Here is a 12,254-nt window from a genome sequence, read left to right on the forward strand (position 1 = left end):
TATTTTTCGAATTTTACAACAATTAATAGTTGTAATTGATCTGAATCAGGTCGTCCAATTTACGTTTTGCAGTCACATATCAAGCACATAATACTTTTGTAAGCTGGGGGTGACATCACCTAGCTGCTGTATGCTATCATACATTTGGTGTTTAGAGTGATATTGGGACCACATTCATCTGGTGGACTTGGTTTTATGGTTTTGCTGGCGGCGGAGACGACACACACATCATTTATCATTGGGTATATTGCATCACATAGTCTAACAATGACAGATATTTTTATCCATATCCTATAAATAGTAAAACAAAAATAGCAACATTGGAATACCTCAAACAAAAAAATAACGTTGGAATAAATCTAAAAATATCTGTCAACATTAGACTATACGGTGCAATAAACTCTTTATCGTTAAATACAATCATTTCATTTAATACAATTGAAACAAATGTATATGGGTGGCGAGTAGGGCGCGTTTTCCACCCTCGCCACCCATCCCACTTTTTTTCTCTCTTTTTTTTAATTTGTTATAATTATTGAATTGAAGTATGTAAATATCTTATTTTGATGTGTATCATTTGATATCAAAAGTTCACTAGATCTGACTAATCAAGATTCGAGCAAAGTCAATCTACTAAGGGATAAACCTCTCTCAATCGTGAATTTTCTCCATTCACAATACATGCACTCGATACCTTACCTTAAGATAACTAAGGCCGACTCCCCTAAACCTAACCAACGTTGATAAAAAGTCTATTTCAATTTATAACCTATTTATTCTTTCTATTGTTTTTTTTTGTGTGCACTAGATATTTGGAAGTCCATTAGATCATATTAATCTCGATTGGAGCAAGGTCGACCTACTAAGAGATAAACCTCTCCTGATCATCAATTTTCTCCAATAACAATACTTAAACTCAAGGCCTCACATAAAAAAACAATCCACATTGATAAAAAGCCTATTTTAATTCATCACTGATTTAAGTAGTCTTTTTTTTTTAATTTGTGACATTAGAAGTGAACTTGGCCATAGTATGTTTTATGTAAATATTAAACTTACTACAAGAAAGTTCGTCCACTTAAAATTAGTCGACCATTTAAGACATATTATATTGCAATCATGATACTCTATCTAGATTGAAAATTCAAATTAAGACTATTAGTGAGAAATATTAACTTTTATACCATAGAAAATATTAATTAGTGCAATCCTTTGAGAAATATGGATAATTTATTATCAATCCAGTGTTCATAATTTTTGCACATAAATAACTTTATCATTATATTAGATATACTATATATTAGTTATTAAATAAATTATTATGACAAATAAATGAAAAATTTTTCCGGCCCGCAGCATGGCGTGGGTGCAAAACCTAGTGTGTGTATATATATATAGCAATTTCCCGAACTAATAATGTATATTCTTATATATTTTTAGCTTGTCCATTTAGTTTATGCATAATAGAGTGACAGCAATGTTTCGCATGAAATCCCCTTGTTTATGTTTTCTATAATAGATGCAAATCTGAGATACGGAAAAAATTTATGAAATGTACTAGTTATATACTATTGATTTTAAATTTATTAATAAATATAATTTCAGTAGATCTTTTAATTAAGAGAAATTCTATAGTATAATCACCAAATTAATGGCTTGGCATACTCAAGTAATTTACTAATGCGAGGAATGATATTAGAGCTTACAGGCTTCATACATAATAACTAGAAAGTAACCCACGCGGTACGGTGAGTCGAAAAAAAATTTCGTCAAGTTTTTTGGCTATTCATACTAGTTTACGTAATGTAGGGTACATACATAATGATAAAACTATATACGAATAAAAATTATGATATGTCGATTCATATTTTCTAAAAATATTAAACTAATTAATATGTCATGCATAAAAACTGGCATTCCTTCCACTAAATTTCACTTGAATTTTTAATATTTCTAATTGAAAAACTATGATAACAACAAAGTAGACCTTAAGTAATCCCAATAATCTTTTAGTAATGTACTTGCAATGCACATGTTCAATTTTCATTAAAAGCATCTCCTCATCATGGTCAAATCAATGCCCATGCCCATGTTAGGATTAATCTTACTCAATATGTTGGGTAACCTTGTGGTTTACTTAAACTTAAAAAAATGACCTTTTTAACTTCACAAATAAAAAGAAGCTAGTTGACATTGATTGATTTAGATGGTTCAACGCATATTCTGTTAATTAAGGTTTCATGTTTGACTATTATTGTGAATGAAGAAAATCTATTCTCCTCAAATTCGAGTATTGTGAATAGAGAAAATTCATTAGTAGGGTAATCTTATCCCAAAACAATTGGAATATGAATTAGCGGGGTTCAAGTTTGGATTCAGAACGGGTGTAAACCCAGGAAAGAAATAATTTTAATTAATTAAGAAAAATTTTAAAATTCTTTAAAATAAAAATAGCAGCAGCAGTAACAGTAGCAATAGCAACAGTAGTAGCAGCAGTAGTAACAGTAGTAAAAGTAATAGGGTGGCTATGGCCGGTGGGCGGGGCGGGTCCCCACAAGTGGGGAAATCCACCCCATTGGCCCCCTCCATATAGGAAGGGGCAAGAGTTTTAGTTTTTTTTTATATAATATAATATGGCCATATGAAAAATATAATATCCTAGATTACACTAAAGAGCTGATTAATAAGAATTTTACAAATTCTTTTGAGTTGTAAAATCACTAAAAATGTGACCTGCACTACTTGAGTTGCCAATTTAATTTAGTTTGAAAATTTTAACTGTGCTACGCTCGATAATATGTTTAAAATTAATTTATAACTAGGGCAATATGCCTGCGCGATGTCTCGGGGTCGAAATTCTTTTGACAAAAAAATATAGGGGAATTTACCTAAATTCTTTCTTCATTTTTTTAATAACAGAAAAGAAAACCAATGAGAAAGTAAGGGTGTGTTTGATTTTTTAAAAATTTTCAAACTCTACTTAACTCAACTCCATTTATCTTCAATTCAACAATACAATAATTACTTTTTCCATTTTTAAATATTTTTTTAACAATTCAATTCAATTTTTAATATTAAATTTTCTAACTGTTCATTTTTTTTTTCCATAATTCAACAACATAATCATTAATTTCTCTCAACTATTCATTACTTTTTCACACTTTTTCTTATAATTCAACAATACAATCATTACAAACCAATTAAAATCAAAACTCAACTCAACTCAATTCAAAAACCAAACACATTCTAAATGCGGACGCGGGTTTGCTTCAAAGTGGTATACGTGGATTTTTTATTTATTTTTTAATTTCTCTTAAAAAGTTTAACAAAATAATAAAAGATTGTGTTTATAATAAAGTTAAATTTGAGCGGTAATTATAATATGAAAAATTTGCTTAAATAATATTATAATACATAAGATATAGGATAAGATAAAATTAAATAATCTCTTTAAATAGTATTCTCCCATCAAATTGCCGTGATGAATTTATCAAATAAACTTACAAGCGAGCTCAATTTAGTACTATATCTTCAAATTATATTTCAAACAAAATAAATTCCTCAAAAGTCAAATGCTTATTTTTCACCCAAAAAAGCTCAAATGCTTATTCCATTTCAAATGATGTAATTGATTTCATTAGACAGATATCTATATTCCCGTAAGTTAATTTGCTGGGCCTAATGCGACCCGAAGTCCACCCCTGAAGGGCTTGACAAACCCAGCCCAGTGGGAAGAATAGAGAGCCGTTGCTCTTTCCCTCATCTCCTACCGTTGACTCCATTTAATGATTGTCCATTTAATGGCATGTATATGCGCAGCCCAATCTACTTACCATTAGCCCAGACCATATCAATGTCAAAGACCACAGTTCACTCAATTGAGCAGGATGAACTATGGAGATTGAATGGAGGATTTACGGGGAATTGAATTTCAAAAAAATCAATTCCATTGTAACCTCCCACGATGTGGAGCCTATGAAAGAAGAGGCAAATTTCATCAAACTTTCCATTGCACCTCCACTGTACATTAGAGAGTAGAGTTCAAGAGAGCTAGCAAATACAAGAGTACCCGGGAATTCTTTGAGAGCTTTCCCGAGAAAGATGATATTGGAGTTGTGAATAATGAACGTCTTCCGCTTGTGATTACATGACTCGGACCTGCGACAATTGACCGATGATTTAACGTTTCTGAGGTGGTCTCGGCATCCCGCATATCAGCTCAGTAATTTCCAAACAATATATTGTATTTACCAACTTTGTCATTAATAACAGTAGAAAGTTACCAGCTTCGCGGATTGTGACTACCCGAATGATATATTGCCAAATATACACCACCGAAACCCGAATAGATGTGCTCGATTTGCCGCTAGCACAGCTGAAAAGCATCCAGATACCAATGACATAGTAGTAGACAAATAAATCTAAATATAAATTGAATCTAATATTTCAATTTCCTCTAAGTTACATAATTATCAAATATTTTCTGGTAACAGTAAATATGCCAATAGCCCAAATAATTTTGTATTCCAAAATAATTTCACAAACCAGATCACTTAAAACCCAAGCAACAGAATAAGACCACAAGTCAATAAAGTCTTGGTACTTTATCCTCATTTCAAATAAAATAAAATAAAAACTATTCTCAGGGGGAATTCTTAACTGAATTTCCTCAATCTTTTTTTGAAAAAAAAATCGATATAATTGTTTGAGAAAAATCATTAGCAAATTTTAAATAATAAGTATTTTTTTGAGGAAAATTTTCACCTTAAAATATGGTTTTGACTTTCTTGACATGAGACAACGCACTTTGGAATTATCATCAGCCAAATCATAAAACAAAACACCTCCAATTTTCTATACAAAAATGGAAAGCGGACGTGGCACAGAGGTGGGTCCTGCACACTATGTCAGCAATGGACATATCCAATAAGTGAATGACACGTGTAAAATGGTCCCACTCATAATCTCAAAGCTGCCCCAAAGTTTTTCTCAAAATTTCGAAATTCCTCTCGCTACTCTCTCCTCTCTCCCTCAGCCACCCTCCCCTCCCCTCCCCTCCCCCCACTCTCTCCTCTCAGCCATCTCCCTCTCTTGATTACTCCTTGTCATGACTCTTCCCTCTTGCGACTCTCTATGACCATCCACTACAAGAAAACACCATTATTACCGACAAATAATAGGAGGTCGTTACAAAATTTGCCTCTAAAACTCTTATATTGAGACAAATACAGTGCATGTCTCTTATATGAATTTTATTTGTCTCGAGAGCACCATAAATTAACACTTTAGTAAATAATAAATCTGTATCCCAATTACTAGCAGCAAATAATTCTTTATCTCCAAAAAATAACTCTTAGAAACATATAAGTAGAGGCATATAAAAAATTTGTCACTAAATCCTCTAATAAACATTTGCCTCCAACTTAACAAATATTTAAATTCGCCCTATGATGTTGGATTCAGAAAGTCCAAACAATTGCTGATTAGTTATTAGACCCCTTTGTTTGTTTGATTGGGTTAATCAGAATAATAAATAAAAATCGAAATTAAACAAACTTCAAACCATGTATTTCACATCAGTCTCAGAAACTAATCAAGGATAAAAATTTCTAAATTATAAAGATATATTGACTATCAGTATGAACTCTGCTGGAATATATGAACTCAACGTACCTTGGTAACTGTGCGCATCCGAATTTCGTCTCGTCGGGGCACGCATGCGCGCGCCTAAATGCAACGCGGCTTGGGAGTGTCCACCTTCCCGGGGACGAGCGACGGACGCACGTGAGAAGGAGTCGCCACTACCTGTTTACGACCCGAAAGTCGAGGGCCGGTGAGTTGCCCGGGTCTAGGGATATGGGATTCACCTAGTATGCTAAGGCAATGGTTTGTACGGAATCGGAAATTCCGAATTCGGGGGTTCTATTACGTATGGGCCTATATCCCATACGCCCTTTCGGTACTCTATCTTACTAGGCTTGCCATTTCATTTATTTACCGCATGATTTAGGGTTACACTCGACTCGCCTGTTTTGATACCGTAAATTCGAAAAAACACTCAGACCGTCCACTCTCCGACTGGGATTCTTACATTAATAAATGTACAACATAAACCCTTATATTGTTATCTCAAATAAATAAAAATAAAAATTACAACGACTGAATCCCGATTGGTTCGCGTTCGGTTATTATTCCACTCGTGCTCACCATATGGTTTGGATAAGACTGAAAATTAAATTAAGATACGCACTCGGTGTATGGGGGCATTGGACCCCGTGATCGACGGTTAAGGGGCATTGGACCCGTGTAAATCGTATCATAAGAGTTCGGACCCGAACCGCAATAAATCAACAAATAAAAGTGAAAAATAGAAGAAAACTGAATAAAACTTATATAAACAGATAAAAACAGACAAATAACGGATAAACAGACAAGTGCAGACAAGTTGTGTATTAGACCGAATTTACGTGATTTAGTCAATTATTAACCGGGGTTACTTGATAAACAATTTCCCTACCCTAGGCAAGCAGATGAATATGCTAAAATGCAATTCTTAAGTCAACTATGTGTGTGAGTTTGTTTTAAGACTTTACTCTGCAAATGACACTGAGATTTCACTGAATACGCCAAACTCGTGTTTTGACTCTAAATTTGGAAACTAGAATTCCGCCTAACCATTATCTAATGTTTATATAAGCCGAGTGAATGATTAGTTCGGTTTTACACGTTTTGTGACAAAAATAACAACGCTAACTACCGAATCTACGGTAAGATGACAGAAACACCGAAAGTGGATGAAACGGGCCATGCGAATAAGACTTGCACCTGAACGGGCTGCCCCTTCCTACCCATAGATCAAGGTGTTTCGACCTCCTTAACGCCTAGAATGTCGGTGAATCACGAAACAATAGTTATACCCTTTGGTTTGCGAAATGTGTAAGAGTTAATGAAAAGTTGAGATTGCGTGACACGAAGGGGTCTAAAGGAGACTTGTGTGTTTCGACTTGAACCGCCTCAAATCGGGCCCGAACTCGAGTCAAAGTGCACAAATCCACCCTAGACATCGACTCTATTCGTGTTACGCGTCTTGGCATTTTGAAATTGTGAATGTAAAAAGGGCATTTCCGTCAGTTCATGATTCGTCGACGCCTTTATAAATTGATAGCCGGTTCATACAATTTTATTTAAGCCGAATGATTTAATTAACCAAATGATACATCCCATTTCCCATTTGTGGAGTGGTTTAGTGATTGAGATCTTGAACCTCAATTGTTATGGATTAATGAGATGGTTGTTCGAAACTACGCTCCTAACATACAAACTAACACGAAACTAATGATTAAACGAAAAATGTAATTGCAATCAATTCCAAGAATCGGTTTTAACCGGTTCTTGCATGCATAAGATATCAAACACGATAATAACGCACATTTTACAAAACCGATGCCGCCATGTTCTTGGAGATGCACACAAACACACAATACAAACGCAAACACGATATTTAAAGAAATTGATAAAACGGCATCGGCACGGAAAATCAGGTAAATCGTAAACGCAATAAACATGAAAACAGAGTTGAATCGGGGTCAAGGGGCCTGTTTTGGATCTAGATTTAGTCTGGAGAGGGCTGCATTGGACCCAAAAATCAATGTGATCTGATCTATCGAATAGACAAAATGTTCGGTAAATAATTTTTATTCGGAGTTGCAACACCCAGAAAAATATGAAATTTTGTGTAGGACCTTAAAATAACATCAAGAACCTGTGGTAAAAATTTCAGCTCATTTTGAAGTCGGATGGTTCACGAGACCTATCAAAATCAAACCAAAAACACCGAAATGATGGGTAAACATTTTTTATCTGGAGATCCAGTGCCCAGAAAAATCTGAAATTTTTTGTGGGGACTTAAAATAATATCAATAATTTTTGGTAAAAATTTTAGCTTATTTTGAAGTCGGATGATTCACAAAATTGCTCAAGGGCCAAACTCGGGATCTAAGGAAAAGTATGTGAAATGAGTCATTGACACCCATCCAACACTCCAGCAGTAAACACACATACAATAAGTCGATATTTACATGCAAAACAAAAAAAATAAAAAATAAAAAAAATAAACTTAGAACATGGAAGTTAAGTCGAATCAGGTCCGCCTTATCACCCCACAAGCCTAGATAACTAAGAGACCTACTTCTCTAAGTTGTAGAGAAGTTATACCTAGCCTCGGAATGCGAGAAAAGATTCGGAGAAGTGGCAAGAGAGTCGGAAGACTCGGTTGCACAGAAGCTGTCCAGAAAAATAGCAATGGCTCCTGGGTAGAAAGGTGATGGCTCGGATGGTTCGATGTGGTTGCACGGTGTAGGCACGGGCCCTCTCGACTCCCAAGGGACTGCTTAAGGTGGTCGTGACAAGCTTTGGGCGTGCAAGGGCCTGAACGAACCCAAAAATGACAAAAGAAAACCGGTAAAAACTGTGATAACCCGGGGAGAAGGAAAGAGAGAAATGGAGGTTATGCGCGGTTGATCGGCTCTCGGCACGTGACCACCTTATCACGAGGGAGAGTGAGGGTCGTGAGGAACCCTTAGGAGGTGTAGGCACAACTCGCCATGATCGTGAGAGGAAATGGCATGCCTAGGACCCGGGAAGGGCTATGGAAACCCGATTCTGTGTTGTTTCTGTTATCTGCTGAAACGCGGGGTTGGAGGCCTCGAATGCTAAAACTAAGCTCGGAAATGGATTTAGGAGGTCAAAAATAGGTAGGGTATGTATTTTTTTTTGGGATTTGGGTGAAGGTGGATGGGTGGTTGTCGGAAAACGACGTTTTTCCGACAATAACGGTTTTTTCTTTGCTCTCTTCTGTACAGCTCTAATCTGGACGAATTCTCTCTGTCCTCTGCTCACTCTCCCTTCCCAAAGTTCTGAATGAAATCCCCATCAATGAGAGTCATGGTTGAGAGAGGAAGGAAGAGTTTTGATTGGAAAGTAATGCAAGACGGGAAAGCGGTTTAATGACTTTTTTCTTTCTTTCTTCTGCTCTCCTTAAACCTGGACGAAATTATTCTCCTATTCCCTCTGTTTCTCTGCTGAATCAATGTGCGAAGGTGAGGTAGAGTGGCAAGGTAGGAAGGTGGTCCAAAACTGGAAAATTGTACAAGACAGGAAAGCGATTAATGAGATTTTTCTTGCTCTATTCTACCCCGATTGTACTTGGACGAATTTTGCTCTTTTCTTTGCAGTTGAACTTGTCTCCTATTATGCTCACCATGCTGACCGAATTCTTTCCTATCTTTAGTTCCATGAACTAAGCCGATATTTCCCCTAAAATGCTGACTGAATTTCTTTAGCTTCTTGCTGAAAATGAATGAGATATGGTTGGCCCTGTCGATCTTGCCATGAATACTAAACTGATTTTTGTTTGATTATCTTCGGTTGAAGCTCATATTATGACCCGGTTGGTTCAAGACTTTGTTGTAGCCGGTGGACCAAAATGGGGTGCTGACAGTAACTATTCTGTGGAAGCTGCAAAAGGTTATAGGAACATATAAATTATCAAATTAATCGTCAAATTTGTAGTAATCTTACAACAATTGACAAGACTCTCAAAATCTTTTTATTCAACAGAATATCTGATATTTGGGACATGCATAAAATGGAAACTGAACGAAAACTCACAAGTTGATGAGTATGCTAAGTCATCCAATACAACTTCTCCGTATTTTCCGACATGCTTGAAGACACTTCTTACTGAAATTTGATTAATCATATAATTGTTATTCAACCAGCAGGGTCGTTGTATGGCCATGATCCATTGGATTCATCAGCAGGCCGTTACTATGCTCAATCGGCGTTGTATATGACCCAGTGTCTAGACAGGAATTGTCCCTTAGTCGGAGAACTTAATGCGGGTTTTCGCAATCACGGTCAGAGGGTTCTTCCTCCGTGTAGTGATCCCATAAGCCTCCTCAATGTCAAGTTCTTGGGGCGATTTCGTGCCGTCACCAATTTCCTAGTCGAAATGGTAAAGCAAGAGAGCTAGAGGGAGCTCAATGTTAGCAATCCCAAGGTTAATCCCGGGGCAAATCCTTTTCCCGCCTCCAAAGGGAACGTACTCAAAGCTATTCCCTCTATAGTCCACCGAAGATTCCGAAAACCTCTCCGGTTGGAATTCTTCCGGGGTTGGGCCAGTAGGCCGGATTCCACCCAACGCCCCAATTGTTGATGATAATCATGGCCTTGGCGGGGATTTCGTAACCCATTACTTTGCATTTCTCTCTCGCTTCTCTTGCCATTAGTTGGCCTGGTGGGTGGAGCCTCAATGTTTCCTTGATTAATAATTGAGGTACTCTAGGCCATTGACGTCGGGTTCCTCCACCCTGGACTTGCCATTTAGGTGGTTTCGGACCTCTTGTTGGGCCTTCTGCATCACCCTTGGGTTTTGCAGTATCTCCGACATTGCCCAGTCGATTGTCGTGGAGGATGAGTCTGTTCCCGCCAAGAAGATTTCCTATATGCCGAAGATTGGGAAAATTTTGAACCCATCTATGAATTCTTTAATTGTCAGTATTTTCATTTGTAGAAGCAAACTTAACGAAATGTAAGATCAAACCAGAAAAAATATATTCTAATGTCTTTCTAATAGGAGAAACTAAAGTATGTAAGTCATGCAGAATAAAATAAAGTTCGTGCCAAGTGGGTTACGATGATAACATTTTTCATGACATCCATTGTGACGACAAACTTGAGGTCGCTGGTCTTCTGCAGGTTTAAGAAAACATCGACTAAATCTTCCCTTGCTCGTGTCTTATTCTCATCATCGATGGCACTTTCGTGCTTGGCCTCGTGATCTTCGATAATATGGCCAAGAATCACGTCGATCTTGCATGCAGCCTCTCCCATGCAGGCTTCATCCTCAATGTGTAACGAAGGATCTTAATCGATGGGAATAGATCAGGCAACTCAAGTCCTCCGCCAACCGTGGTCACCTCCTTTAAGAACGAAAGGAATTTCTCTCGATACTTGCACCTTTCACCAAGAAATCAGAATCATACAATATACATGGAGTTAGCGCCCCCATGTTGTAAATTATGCAATTCGTTTTTTTTTTTTGTATAAAGGAGGCCTATGGATTTAGTACAATGAAATAAAAATCCTAATAACTAATAAATGAACACGGTTAGTCCTACTGAGTATCGAACCTACAACATTTTTGTTGTCAGGTGAGGGTGTAATGTGTGGTGTCAATTATGTAATTTACAATTACTATTCAAACATGTTATATGTACATCATAGCTTGCTACTTCAGCTTCTATGTCTAGCTGGACTCAATTAGTGACATCTGGTGCCCCTTCTCATTGTCAATTATTGAGAAGGCGCATGGCATATGAAGTCACGAGTGAAGGACCACATGCACATTACCACGGGCGAGCATTTTCTCCTCCTTTTTTTAGTGCACCAGATGGTGCCTGAAAAGGTCCTGACTAATTAAAGATAGCTGTTGATCCACTAAAAAATAAAATACTTATGGAGTGACTTTTCTACATTTATAATAATGGAATCTAAGACATTATTTAAAATCAGGAATAAGTGTAACTCATGATATTGATAGCAGTGTGTAATGTTAAAAATAATGTCATAACGAAAAGCCAATAAAAATTAATTGAGTATATAAAAGGAAAGTGGGTTTCCCATTCTGACGGCTAGAAAATTTTCCCTCGATTTTCCCTCGAAAGTTTCAGGAAAAAAAAAAATTTCCAGGACATCACCGGCGTCTTTACTACACGCGCCGGCGAAATGCAGATCTCTTTAAAAAAAAAATCACAGCTTTAACGAAAAAAAGTAAATTACTGATCTGGAGCATTGCAAATTTCTTCATCGAACAAAATGTTACAGATCTCAGATATAGCATAACAGCTCTAAAAAAATCACAAATTTCATAAGAATTAGAAATTTCGTAAGTTTGAGGTAAATGAGAATTAAAGTTAGAAAATTTTGTATTTTACCTCTAAAAGAATATATTAGGGGCAAATAAAATTGGATTTAAAAGCAATTAATTCTTTTGCATTCTAAAAATATATTTAGTGACAAATTTTCTATATGTCTCAACTGATTATTATTCTTTAGTTAACTAAAGTTAAGAATTTTATATTTTTGGATTTTAAAATTATTTTTCAATAAATCCGATTGATAATTGAGATCATGTATATGAATTATTTACATGAATTATTTTACGGAGCTCCTATAATATTATTTTGCATGAA

General features: G+C 36.2%; 1 protein-coding gene across 1 annotated transcript; it reads right to left on the reverse strand.

Annotated features, from left to right (window-relative positions):
* Positions 1 to 9,880: 9,880 nt before the first annotated feature.
* On the reverse strand, positions 9,881 to 10,893 carry LOC116200370 (cytochrome P450 71D8-like). The gene is made up of 3 exons (XM_031531219.1): positions 10,696 to 10,893; positions 10,400 to 10,501; positions 9,881 to 10,003 (listed from the first exon to the last, which is right to left on the reverse strand). The coding sequence occupies exons 1-3, from the start codon at positions 10,891 to 10,893 to the stop codon at positions 9,881 to 9,883; spliced, it is 423 nt and encodes a 140-aa protein (XP_031387079.1).
* Between the last annotated feature and the right edge of the window lie 1,361 nt (positions 10,894 to 12,254).

Source organism: Punica granatum, chromosome 3, assembly GCF_007655135.1.
Source record: "Punica granatum isolate Tunisia-2019 chromosome 3, ASM765513v2, whole genome shotgun sequence".
Taxonomy (NCBI): Eukaryota; Viridiplantae; Streptophyta; class Magnoliopsida; order Myrtales; family Lythraceae; genus Punica; species Punica granatum.